General features: G+C 49.4%; 1 protein-coding gene across 1 annotated transcript in view; it reads left to right on the forward strand.

Moving 5' to 3' along the window:
* Window positions 1-4,985: 4,985 nt before the first annotated feature.
* syne1a (spectrin repeat containing, nuclear envelope 1a) overlaps window positions 4,986-14,422 on the forward strand; it is a gene marked incomplete at its 5' end in the record, with an annotated part of 215,195 nt that continues 205,758 nt past the window's right edge. Inside the window, one exon of the mRNA XM_084453952.1 lies at window positions 4,986-5,055. Coding sequence (XP_084310078.1) covers window positions 4,986-5,055 — 70 coding nt within the window. The remainder of the gene's footprint in view (window positions 5,056-14,422) is intronic.

Raw genomic sequence — 14,422 nt, forward strand, 5'->3', positions numbered from 1 at the left:
CAGCCCCAGACTGTCTACGAGCCCCAGCCCCAGACTGTCTACGAGCCCCAGCCCCAGACTGTCTACGAGCCCCAGCCCCAGACTGTCTACGAGCCCCAGCCCCAGACTGTCTACGAGCCCCAGCCCCAGACTGTCTACGAGCCCCAGCCCCAGACTGTCTACGAGCCCCAGCCCCAGACTGTCTACGAGCCCCAGCCCCAGACTGTCTACGAGCCCCAGCCCCAGACTGTCTACGAGCCCCAGCCCCAGACTGTCTACGAGCCCCAGCCCCAGACTGTCTACGAGCCCCAGCCCCAGACTGTCTACGAGCCCCAGCCCCAGACTGTCTACGAGCCCCAGCCCCAGACTGTCTACGAGCCCCAGCCCCAGACTGTCTACGAGCCCCAGCCCCAGACTGTCTACGAGCCCCAGCCCCAGACTGTCTACGAGCCCCAGCCCCAGACTGTCTACGAGCCCCAGACCGTCTACGAGCCCCAGCCCCAGACCGGCTACGAGCCCCAGCCCCAGACCGGCTACGAGCCCCAGCCCCAGACCGTCTACGAGCCCCAGCCCCAGGCCGGCTACGGGCCCCAGCCCCAGACTGGCTACCAGCCCCAGGCCGGCTACCAGCCCCAGCCCAAGCCCCAGCCCCAGCCCCAGGCCGGCTACCAGCCCAAGCCCCAGCCCCAGGCCGGCTACCAGCCCAAGCCCCAGCCCCAGCCCGTCTACCAGCCCAAGCCCCAGCCCCAGACCGGCTACCAGCCCACGCCCCAGACTGGCTACCAACCGCAACCCCAGCCCAAGCCCCAGACCGGCTATGAGCCTGAGCCCAAGCCCCAAGCTGGCTACCAGCCCAAGCCCAAGCCCAAGCCCCAGCCCCAGCCCCAGGCTGGCTACAAGCCACAGCCACAGCCCAAGCCCCAGGCTGGCTACCAGCCCAAGCCCCAGGCCCAGGCCGGCTACGAGCCCCAGCTCCAGACTGGCTACCAACCGCAACCCCAGCCCAAGCCCCAGACCGGCTATGAGCCTGAGCCCAAGCCCCAAGCTGGCTACCAGCCCAAGCCCCAGGCCGGCTACCATCCCCAGCCCCAGCCCCAGGCTGGCTACAAGCCCAAGCCACAGCCCAAGCCCCAGGCTGGCTACCAGCCCAAGCCCCAGGCCCAGGCCGGCTACGAGCCCCAGCCCAAGCCACAGCCCAAGCCCCAGGCCGGCTACGAGCCCAAGCTTCAGACCGGCTACCATCCCCAGACCGAGCCCCAGCCCCAGGCCGGCTACCATCCCCAGCCTGAGCCTCAGCCTCAGGCCGACTACCATCCCCAGCCCGAGCCCCAGCCCCATGCCGGATACGAGCCCAAACCACAGCCCCAGGCCGGCTACGAGACTAGGCCCCCATCCGGCTTCGAGCCCAAGCCCCAGGCCGGCTACGAGCCCAAGCCCCAGCCCCAGGCTGGCCATGACTCCAAGCAGCAGACCCAGACCATGTATAAGCCCAAGCCGCAGACCCTGACCATCTACGATCACGAGCCCCAGACCGTCTACGAGCCCGAGCCCCAGACCGTCTACGAGCCCCAGCCCCAGACCGTCTACGAGCCCCAGCCCCAGACCGTCTACGAGCCCCAGCCCCAGACCGTCTACGAGCCCCAGACCCAGACCGCCTACAAGCCGCAGATGCCCACCGCCTACGAGCACAAGCCCCAGACGCAGACCTACAAGCCCAAGCCACACAGCGCCTATGTTTACGAGCCCCAGCCTGGCTACCAGCCCCAGTTGAACTACCAGCCCCAGTTCGGCTACTTTCCCTTGCCTGGCTACCTGGCCAAGCCCCGGCCTCAGTCCCTATTTAATGCTAATAGGTATACTTTCTCAACGCTTGGTATCTCTTGCAATGCAGCTATTTGACCCACTCCTTTTTAATATAATCTAAACTTTCATATACTTGCAGGCGTTTTAGTGTTCCTTCCATCAAGGGGTATGGCGGAAGTTCTGCTCCGACTAAGGGTTCCAGAAGCAGGCTCCGGTGAAGGATCATATTTAATGGGTATGTGTCAATGTATGCCTCAAGGCAAAGGTTGCCATCCCAGATTCTTCATGTGTAGGTCTAATTAGTTTGACTTTTCCATAGATCTGCAGAGGGCAGTAATTGGCTTTACGCCAAGACTGACCATGCCGGAGGAGGAAGGATCCCGCTGTTGGAATTTCAATAAACGTAAAAAAAAAAAAAAACTACAAAAACATGTGTGTTTGTGGGAGGGGGCGGGGGGGGGGGGGGTAGTCCTTAAGGCAAGTATGAGGGAGGGGGGGGGGGTAGTCCTTAAGGCAAGTGTATGTATTTAAGAGTGACAGGTTGTTTAGTACATGTACTGTATGTATTTAGACTTTGCGCCGACCCTCCTGATCAGTTTGTTCATCCTGTTGGCATCACTGCTTTAATGCTGCTGCCCCAGCACACAACCTTGTAGACTAGGCACTCGGTACAACTAACTGGTAGTGTAGAACAACTAACTGGTAGTATAGAACATGTTCTACATGTATCAAAGGACCAGAGCTTCCTCAGGAAGTAGTCGGCTCTCCTTTCTTGTATACAGTATGGCCTCAAACATTTCCAGCTTGTTGTCCAAGGGCACTCTTAGTTATCTGACTGGTTGGCTGTGCCTGTGCGCATGTTTTGGAATTCAGATGAATTAGTCCTATTGGTAAGGAGGGAAATTTTGTGATTATACCTCATTATGGTTTCGGGTTGGCATTATGGTTTTGGGTTGTCTGTCCGTCTGTCCGTATGTACGATGGTTGTTAATGCAATATCTCGGGAACGCATTGATGGAATTTCTTCCCCTTTGGTACAAATGTTCACTGGCACTCAAGGATGAACTGCTTAGATCGTGGGGGTCAAAGGTCAAAGTTCAAGGTATTATTATAATATGTCAGTAAAATATCAAGTTGGACTCGGGGATTAACTGATTACAATAGGGGGGTAAGGTCAAGGGTCACTGACCTCACAAAAGGAGTTTTTGGCCTGCTGAACATGATATTTCAACAACGGCTTGACAGAATTTGTATATATTTGCCCAAAATGTCCAGTTTGACTTAATTAGATTAACTGGATTAGATTTTGGTATGCAAAGGTCAAGGTCACCATGACATCACAAAAGGCACTTTTGAACGCTAATGCTAGCTAGCTAACGCAAATTCTAACACTAATGCTAGCATTAGCGTTAGCATTAGCGTTGACGTTAGCTAGCTAGCATTAGCGTTTGGGTTAGGTTAGCAGTTAGTTAGGGTTAGGGTTAGTTAGGTTAACTGCAACTTGCATTGTTGGGCGGAGGCATTTAGCCGCTATGCGGTTTTTCTAGTTTTATTATGACTTTAGAGAGTGGCCCACCAAAAATGTACAAGAAAGCCCACTACAGTCTAATTTTAGAGTAGGCCTAGGCTATGTAATTTAGTGAATGATTCATGGACTGCACTTATGATTCTGATTCTTATTCTTATGTAACGCTTTTATCCAAAGTGCTTTACAATGGCCTCTCATTCACTCACCAATGGTGGTACCTGCCATGCAAGGCGCTAGCCCGCTCATTGGGAGATTTGGGGTGCAGTGTCTCACCCAAGGACACTGACATGTGGACAGAAGCAGCCAGGATTCGAACCGCCGGCCCTATGATCATTGAACAACGTGCTCCTGAGACACAGCTGCCCATAGTGAGCAGACCGGCCCAGGAAGGAGACCTGCAACACGTCTCATGTCATTCATCAACGTTCTCATTGTAACCCAGCCCCTTGAAATACAAAACATTCATGATCTCCACTGCTCCACACACCAGTGACATTCCTTCCTGGGACTAGGGGTTGTTCCCACATGCTCTGGTTACACTATGAGGAAAACCCCCACACCCACGTCAGACTGGACTTGCTTTGAGAAACGTTTTTGGTCACTGTGGTCAAATGCCCCCCCCCCCCCCCCTCCCCTTATATAAATTAATTATATTATACAGTACGCAGCCCATGTATGTGAGAAGAATGGATCACTGGGAAGCTGTCTTTAAAAGCTCCGCCTATCAATTTGATAGGACGGGTGCTAGCCTAGGGCCCATAATTGATGACACAATCAGTTAGTCCCTCTCATCACTGGGCCTGCCTGACAGCCAGACCACCAGTGAGTTCACTCTCTCAGATCCCTAAGAGCACTTCTGAGGGCAGGTTCCATCTAATGGGATTACGCCTCTCGATAAGTGACGGGAGCCAGTGGTGCAGCTTGCTCCTCTCCTGCATTTCAAACAGCATCATGGTGGAAGCGTGACATGCACAGTGATGTATCAATGGCACAAGTGTGTATTGATTATTGCATTGCAATAATAATTGGGCTGGGGTCGTCTCAGTAGGCTACATTCTAGTCATTGCTAAGAGGATTTGCATCAAAGTTTTAACGCTTTTAGATTTTAATTTAATTTAATCTCGCCTCCTGAAATGACTGGGTTGAAACTGGATGAACACAGTGGTAAAAGAGCGAGCGGGGCAAGCAACCTAGACTGCCATTGGCCCGAAAACCTCAAAGAGCTCTGTGCTGTGATTGGACACTAGGTGGCAGAGCATGCAGGCCAGCTGACCTGTCTGCAGGAGAGAGAGAGAGAGAGAGAGAGAGAGATACTGGGAGAGGACGAGAGAGAGACCGAGGGAGACAGCGAGAGGAGGGGAGGGAGGAAGCAAAAAGGGAGAGAGAGAGAGAGAGAGAGAGAGAGAGAGACGCACGCACACAGACAGACAGGGGAGGGGCTTGCGAGAGTGAGGGACTGCAGCCTGCTGCCGCAAGAGGGATAACTAAGTTCAGGGGACTACAGCAACATGGACACAGTTTAGTCTGCTTAGTCTGCAGGCACTTTGTTTGTGGACTCACGCTCTTCTATATCGCACACCTCCAATCTGATCCCAGCCCAGCTGTGCAAACCTCTGGCGAGGTGAGACGCTGAGGCTGCAGAACAACTTGGCTGATCCGAGGGCAGCAGAGCAGCATGGCAACATCACCCAGGCACTATGGGCACCCTGCCAGGGACATAGCCAACGTGATGCAGAGGCTGCAAGGTACAGTACGCCAGGTGCTTTCTGCTGACTCATTCATTCTCCTGCTCCGCTTGCAGTGGTTCTAAAGGTGACCTGCCGCTAAGGTTGAGGCATGACACAGCAAAAAGTGATTTGAGCCTGAAGGTATGTTTCTCCTGTACCGTGCACACACACATGTGGGCTTCACTGCGCATTTGCACATAGATGAAAATGGGATTTCTTATCTGTGCAGAGCTCAAGCTACAGTATGTGTTTAGTGCTGAAGAATTATTGGTATGTGAAGGTTTGTGAAAACTGTAAGGTTTGTGATGATTGCCTGTGATGTTCAGTGTCAGATCATGCTGTACCGATGCAGGTATTTGGAGGTTGCCGTCAGTGATGTTGCGTCTAGCAGTCTATGTGATCAGTGTTTTAGTTCTGAAGGTCAACTTTGGGGGAATTGTAGTACATGGTGGAGCGCGTGCTTTTATGCAAACATGTGTGTTTGTTTTTTTGCTTGTAGGCCTACTGTTCTTTGCCTGCAGTGAATAACTTTGTGTGTATGTATGTGTGTGTGCATGTGTGGTGTGTATGTGTGTGTGTGTGTGTGTGTGTGTGTGTATGTGTGTGTGTGCATGTATGGTGTGTGTGTGTGGTATGTGCATGCGTTTGTGTGTGTCTGCTGTGCTCCTGCCTTCCTGTGTGTGTGTATGTGTGTGCGCGTGTGTGTGCTTCTGCCCTCCTGTGTGTGTGTGTGTGTGGAGAGAGAGAAAGGCAGACTAAGCGTATCTTCCGAGGAGCAGGCAGGGAGAGGGCTATTCTCTCCTCTAGCTACACGGCTGCTCTGTCCTGTGACCAGCATGTGGATTCTAATATCCGCAGCACACACACACAACACTGCAGTGAACCTCACCCACTCTGTCATCCAATACTTTTCAAATGTGCATCTCATAATCAAATCAAACTTTATTTGTTAGCACATTTCATACACAGAGGCAACACAATGCGCTTTGTGATACTCCACAAACCTCACTTATAATCACTCATATCGTCTCTATTATCACTGAACTGCAGTTCATTATCAGCATCTTCATTCTTTTGACATGCCAGGCGGGTTTTTCATCTCTTAGCTGTGGTCGCCTTAGAAACAACCTCTGCTGCACGATGTTCTGTGGTACTTAACACTCCCAGTTATGTGGTACTTAACACTCCCAGTTCTGTGTCAGGACCAGATTGATAGCCCCGTCCGGGTGGTGTGGGAGTCAGGTGACACTGGAGTTCTGCAGGAGATCCAAGATGGCTGCCTCCTGCGTGGCTTCAGAGGTGGCAGGTTCTACAGCAGCAGAGCTGAGAGACTGTCCCTCGACACATGGCCACTCTGCATCATCATCCAGAGTGGGTTCAAGTTAGATGTTATCTTCTGAGGAAACTCATTAAGGGAAATATTTTTCCTCATCTGCAAGGAAATAACAGAGCTTGATACACAGTTCTCATTAGCTGATCATGCAGTTTCAGTTCATTTGTGTACAGGAATTATAACTGCCAGTGGAAAATATTACATTTTATAAGTTAAGGTGAAAGTACGTATTTCCCCTTGGATGTGTCTGGAAGGTTAATACACACTTTATCTGTTTCTTCCTTCTGTATCTTCAAAAGGTCCTGGCGAGTTGAGGCAGTCTGATGAAATTTAGTGAGTCGAGTGTCCAGCTGATGTAATTCAATCACAGCCAATGAGGTATGATCACAGGTCTCACATCCTCCACATTGTTGGCAGGCTAAGAAGATGAGAGAAAAACACATGAACTTGAATTCAATTTCAACTCAAAGCCTGGCTTGTTCTGAGCAGGCCTGGGAGGGGATAGCTGGGTCTTGTGGTTCGGGGGGCGTCTCTCTGACATCAGTGATTGAGACCTTTATCTGTTATAGCCAGCAGGCCTGGGGATGCTTTGTGGACGCGTGTGCCGTGAAGGCATTCCCAGATAAGACAGTCCTTGTTTACTTTTGTCTACTCAGATGGCTGGAGAATGATGCGGAGATACGGGTCCTCAAATCCCTCGCATGTCTGAGCCCCTATCAAGGCCCAGATATGAAGGTGGACCTTAGGGAAGCTGTTTGGCAGCTAACATATCTAACTGTATCAGCTGATCATGCACCTGAAATACAACTCTGTGCCTAGATATGCAGATGGACGTCTGGCACGCGCAAATATCAATTTCAACTCAGGTTTAAAAACGTAGGTGTCCTACAAAGAGCAGATTATAGTGTCAGTTTTTGATATAGTTCCACAGTTCCATTAGCCTTGTGAGACCATCCTGGAACCACATGTCCTGTGAGGGCTTCCATAGAGGAACCACATGTCCTGTGAGGGCTTCCATAGAGGAACCACATGTTCTGTGATTGACTGGCATTTCATTTGATTGTTCTTTTCTTCTCCGTGGAGAGTTTAAATGAATTGAAAGGATGTTTGAACCCATGAATCAAAGATAATATCCAGTAGGCCTACTTACTGCACAGTAAATACATTACATTGCATTACATTACAGTCATTTAACAGACGCTTTTGTCCTAAGTGACTTACAATAATTGCATTTAACAGTAGGTAGTCAGTGTACTACTACTCACCAGAACTCACAACTGCATCTGCTTTCTAAACAAGTGACTAAGAGCATAATCTAGTGCCAAAGTAGGCTTTGAGTAGGGAGCAACATGTAAATACAAGATACAATGGGCCTCATTCACCAACGAAGTAAAGAAGTTCAAGAAGCATTTCTTCTTAAACTGTAGTTACGCCGTTTCTAAGAAAATTCTGGCATTCACCAATGGTTTCTCATATGGGATTTGTTCTCAGCTAACAGAATATACGAACACTGAATAGCAGTCGCAAGTAGGCCATTTGAGTGCGGAAATGTAGACTATGCAAAATTGGTGATTGCGGTCACCTCAATTCTACAGTTGGATGATATATGATTGAAATACAATTATATTTGCATAATTCCCAATAACGTGTCCTAATCATAACCATATTTTTTTTCCATTGTAAACGTGTACGTGATCAGAATATCTGATATGTCATCGTTTAAATCATTTCGCTCCGAATTGCTTGTTATTCGTGTTGATCAGTCTTGAAGATGTCGATAAAATATTTAGATTGTGTGTTAATAATTTGTGATTTTGGTGTAAATTAATGAGTTTATGTTAATGTTTTGTTTTCATTCTTTGACCGTTCTGCAAAAGCACCGTGAGATTTCGCTGTATTATTTAATACCAACAAATCCATGACCATTTCATCAATTGGTGATTGCGGTCACCTCAATTCTACAGTTGGATGTGTGTAACGGCCGACTCACACGCTTGCGTTTGATGCGTCAACTTTGACGGATGCCATTCACTTTCAATGGCTGCAGCCGAATGGCATTCTGGTTCCGTTGTTGTCCCGGTGCGTTGCGTTGCCTGCGTTGCTAGCGTCGAAAGTTAAAACATTTTCAACTTTCAGATGCGTTGCCGGAGCTGCCGACCAATCAGATGTCTTGACGGAGAAAGACGTCATCGCAAGGCGGGATTTTCACATTTTTCGATACCAAGATGGAGGACAATCGCTGTTTGAATTGTTTGTTTTCAGGATAGGATGTACCCACTACCTGCGGGCACCACGTTCACGTTGCCTCAACCACAATGCATAAACGATCGCCACACGTTCGACCAGATTAGCATCCATGACAGCACTAAACGAAAAGCCGGGTGGGTTTTCAAAATAGTTCGCGCTAGCAGGTTCGGAGAATATACTCGGCTGTTGCGAGCGCAGTTTTGGACAATGTGATTGGTTGTTGTTGCGTGCGGCAGACACGCCTTCCGCCATCCGTCAAAGTTGACGCATCAAACGCAAGCGTGTGAGTCCCCCGTTAGTGCGCTAGACGGAGAGTGCTGCGGAGAGGGTGGTAGTCCGTGTCCCTGGTGTCTGTATCCATATCGCCAGCGGCGCGCACACCCAACAGTGCTGTTGACAACGGTGGGCACGCCGGCCCCCCTCCAGTAGCCTGCATTTCTCTCCTCAAGATTAAGCATTGACGATTCCTTTATTTGTCACATGCAGCCTAATGTCCAGACACAGTGAAATGTTGCCGCCGGCTCCAAGGTTATAGTCATTAAAGATAAACTCCAAAACTCAATTTACAAATGACACAATAAAGACCATTTCTACAGTAGCCTATGTAGATAAGATCATGTAGCCCTAAAAATCGAGTAGCTTACTCTCCGAGTCTCCTGGGGCGTTGAAGGGAATTATACAGGGCTACAAATGGTTAGGGTTAAACACCCAGTTCTTTATTAATGGATACGGCAGATACGGCAGTCCTACAACATAGCCAAAACGCTCAGACCTGAGAACACGTTCTTCTCCACCGCCTAACAGGTGTGTACCCCCAATTCAAGTCCCCAGGGGGCTCTCTACTGTAGGAACTAACATATCCCGAAGGGGAATAAGTGTGGATGTAACTCTATCCAAAATAATAAAATACAAACTCACAAAATAATGAAAATACAAATGTAGTAAATAATCAATGATAGACAACACTACCAAATAATGAAATACAATAATTATCCAGGGTTACAGTCTTCCCCGGCTACAAAAAGAAACGTCCTCGTTTCAGGAACCATTAGTTCTAGAGAGTTGTACTCAAAGTCACAGAGAAAATAAATAAATACACAAGACTGAAACAAGGTAATGATCCAGGTAGTGCAGTACGCAGGAAACAAACATATAACATAACCCTAATTGACCACAAACACCATCACCTCCTAAACCCCATAAACATGAGCAAAAATGAATAAAGAAAACAACCATCATGAAAATACTGAAAAAGCATGTATGGGAAAAACAACCCGTAATGTGGAGGACATATGAACAGTCCATACAGTTATCACCCATTAAGTAACAAAATCCCTGAACCTGGAGGGTGTCCTCACCACACGACCACCCCGGGTAGCTCTAGGCAGCACAGGGGCAGGTGGGGGCACCTCGGCACAATCAGAAAATCCCGGGGACAGAGAGGGGCAAGGACCGGGATTAGAGACAGGCTCCGGCAAAGGCTGAGGTTGGGCAGCTAGGTGTGGATGTGCAATCCCGTGGGCAGGAGTAGGCTGTCTCCCAGTCCTGGTAGGCACGTAGGGGGGGGTTGGAGGGCAACAGGGCAAAGCTCCTGATAATGCAGTGAAGGGAAGTAAGCTAGGGGCTTCAGCGCTATTACGATCAACCTGCGCCAGTGACTGGGGAGAGTCGGCAGGTAAGTCAGATAGTGAGCCTTTGTACGTCTTCAGGCGATTGTGGTGAACAACCCACTTTCGTGACTGAGCCCTGCTTGGGTCTGTGATCTCATAGGTCACACCTGGACTATCGTCCTTGTCCATCCTCCTCAGAATCTTAAACGGTCCTTTCCATCTGGGGGCAAGCTTGTTCTGTCTTTGAGCTGGATCATCCAGGAGCACTAGATCACCTTCCTTGTGTGGATGAAACACCATCTTTTTGTCATACTGGTGCTTCTGGTACAGTTTAGATGCAGTGGACTGTGCAGCAGCTTCCTTGAAAGCATGAGACAGACGCGTGCTCAGGTCACTGGCATAAGCTGCCGGCGTGCCTGGTGTAGAGCATGTTATAGCAGGACCACAGTTCAGGAGGATGTCTACTGGTAAGTTGGGCTCTCTCCCATGAGCCAGGAAGAAGGGCGAGAACCCGGTACTGGAGTGGATACTGGAGTTGTAGGCTAGTTCCACTTGAGGCAGGTATTTGTCCCATTCACCACCACTCTGATACATGTACTTCGCAAGTTGGTCCTTCAAGGTTCTGTTCAGTCTTTCGACCATGCCATCCGATTGTGCGTGATACGGCGAGGTGCGCGTCTTTTCGATGCCAAGTAAGGTGCACAGCTGTTTGATCAAGTCAGACTCGAACTGTCTACCCTGGTCAGTATGGATGGATTCAGGAATGCCGTGTTGCCGGATGTAATCTTCAAAGATGCGCTGTGCGACCGTGGTGGCTCGCTGATCAGGTAGAGGGTAGAGATTGACGAAGCGGGTGAAATAGTCCACGACCACTAAAACATACCTATTCCCTTGTGAGGTAACAGGTAACTCTGTAATGTCGGCAGCAATCTTCTGGAATGGTCTGACTGAGTGAATGGACTGCAATGGAGCTCGTTCCTGAGGATTCGGAGAACTGCGTGATTGACATGGTAAGCACTCTGCACAGAATTTGTGAATGTCACGGGACATGAAAGGCCAATAACAGATTTGCCTAGCTCTAAGCAAAGTGCGCTCTGCACCTAAATGGCCACTAAACTGTTCTCCATGCAGACTCTTCAAAGCTGTGGGAATGAGAGCGTCAGGCAGGACTACTTGGTAAGTATGTGCGGAGTGAGCCGACTGTTTAACTCTACGACACAATATACCATTCACAATGGACAACTTAGGGAAATCATGCCAGAGTTTCTTTAAAGTGGCAGGAGACCGTTTGAGTTTTCCAAGAGGAGGCCTGTTGCCTTCCTCTTTCCATAACCTGACTGTACCCAGACAGAAATCAGCCTGTTGTTGGGCCTCAAGTTCCACTAGATTAATGGACAATGTGGGGCTGGTATCTGGGACTGAGGTGCTCTCGATGCCTTGCCTTTGAACAGGAGGGGGCGCTGTTGCTGGCGGCTCTGAACTGGCCCTGACACACTGCACTGCTTCCATGCGTTGCTCAGGAGAGCTGGGTCGTCTAGACATGGAATCTGCATTATCATGTCGCTTGCCCTCCCGGTGAACGATCATGAAGTCAAAGACATCCAGTTCGAGTATCCAGCGTGTTCTTCTACCGGTTGGATCATTGTCAACAGCGGCCTTCTTCAGACTCAGCAGAGGCTTATGGTCAGTGATGATGCTGAATGAGGTTCCACTCAGAAAATGTTTGAAGTGTCGCACTGACCATACCACAGCCCACAACTCACGGTCGTAGGTGGACCATTTTCTCTCTGAGGGGGTGAGAGTGTGACTGGCGTATGCTATGACACGTTCCTTCTTGTCGTGAATCTGGGAAAGCACTGAGCCGATGCAATCTTGTGAGGCATCTGTGTATAACAGGAACGGCTGCGTGAAAACCGGATGAGCCACGATAGGAGGATTGGTGAGGGCGTGCTTCAGTGACTGGAAAGCATCCTCGCATTCCATGGACCATTTGAAAACTGCACCTTTGTGTGTGAGAGCATGGAGGGGAGAGGCAAGAGCAGAGAAGTTCCTAATGAACCTCCTATAGTAGGAGCACAGACCCACAAAGGCTCTCACTTCAGTGGTAGTCCTGGGAACTGGCCAGTTCCGGACCTTGTCCAGATTCTTCAGGTCGGGCTGAAGACCTTGGCGAGATATCACATGACCTAGGAAAGACACCTGGCTGTGAGCGATGTGACATTTACTAGGTTTAAGCTTAAGACCCGCAGAACGGAAACGGCTGAAAACTTCCTCAAGGCTCTTGACATGTTCAGTGAAAGTCCGGCTAAACACTAGCACATCATCGAGGTAGATCAGACACTCTTTCCAATGGAGACCACGGAGCACCAACTCCATAAGCCGCTGGAAAGTAGGTGGGGCGTTTGTCAAACCCATCGGCATCACAGTGAACTGGTATAAGGCACTACCGGTACTGAATGCGGTTTTCTCCCTGTCCTGTGGATCAAGCTCAACCTGCCAATATCCACATGATAAATCCATTGTACTGAACCAACATGCACCCGACAAGCTATCCAATGCCTCTGCTGGGCGTGGCAAGGGGTATGAATCCTTGACAGTGACTGCATTCAGTTTCCTAAAGTCCACGCAAAATCTGTAACTGTTGTCTTTCTTTTTAACTAAAACGACAGGGGATGACCATGGGCTACAACTTTCTTCAATGAGGTCTTGAGAAAGGAGCTGTTCAACTTGCCTGTCTAGTTCAGCTCGCATGCGGGGCGATGTTCGGTAAGCACGTTGTTTGACAGGCTGAGCATCTTCTGTACGAATGCTATGCTTGACTACATCAGTATGGCCATAATCCTGGTCATGGGCACTGAACACATCAGAATACTGGCAAATCAGAGTTTCTAACTGTTGTTGTTGTTCACTGTCCAGTGCTGACAGATTTAAATCCACCTTAGGTAGTGACTGAGGCTCCCTCTGTGTCTGCACTTGAGCTACTGTAGGCTCCACCATAGAGAACTCCTCACCTTTCTGACTGACTAACGAATGAACCTCTCCCAGCCTAGTGTTACATGGCACATGACAATCAGCATTTGTGGGATTCATGACACGAATATAAACTAGACCTTTCTTTACAGGGGTCACTGTGCGTGCTACAAGAAGACCGGGCACAGTTTGGGTTTCAGGCTCTAGGAGACCAGTATAGTTGCATGTGAGCTCTGGCTCACCCACAGGGGACTGAACTTTGGCCACAATGTTCATCATTGACATGGCAGGGACATGAATGGGTGCTAATGTCACAGCGCTACATTTCAGTGGGGCAGTGTGCTGTAAACATAACAGGGGGACAGTCCAGTTCCAAAGTTTCAGATGCTTCTCTCTTAGGTCGATTACAGCATGATGTTTGTTGAGAAAATCCCAACCTAGGATAAATGACTGAGTAGCATTCCTAACTACATGGACATCATGGCTAAAGACTTCCTCCCCAAGTCTAATGGTAATGGTAAGCATACCAAGAGTGTCAAGATATTCACCAGTGACTGACTTTGCTAGGAGGTAAGACTTTTGAATGGGCTTGTTCATGAGGGAAGGGATTGACATTCTTAATGTTTCACTTATCAATGAAATTCCTGAGCCGGTGTCTAGGAAAGCTTGGACTGCAGTATTCTCAATGACAGCAAATACATAGGATACAGGAGTGTCAGTAGTTACTAGTTCAGTATGTCGTTTGGGCCTGTTCTCAGAAGCAGCAGACACTTGGCCCTCAGTACCTGCTACCAGTCGTTTCCCTCCTCATCGTGGAAGCTGACGTGATGAGGCGGCCACTCTCGTGAAGAACCAGGGCTGTGTGATCTGCTGGATGCAGGCATGCTGGTGTGACGGGGCGCCTCTCGATGATCTGGATGACGGTAGGAAGGGCTGTCATAGCGTCGGTGGTCCGGACTCTGGCGACGGTAGTGATCCCGTCTCCACCGCCTAACAGGTGTGTACCCCCAATTCAAGTCCCCAGGGGGCTCTCTACTGTAGGAACTAACATATCCCGAAGGGGAATAAGTGTGGATGTAACTCTATCCAAAATAATAAAATACAAACTCACAAAATAATGAAAATACAAATGTAGTAAATAATCAATGATAGACAACACTACCAAATAATGAAATACAATAATTATCCAGGGTTACAATCAGATACGTAGGGTAGCCTACCTCTT

Source organism: Borostomias antarcticus, assembly GCF_949987555.1.
Source record: "Borostomias antarcticus genome assembly, chromosome: 19".
NCBI classification, from domain to species: Eukaryota; Metazoa; Chordata; class Actinopteri; order Stomiiformes; family Stomiidae; genus Borostomias; species Borostomias antarcticus.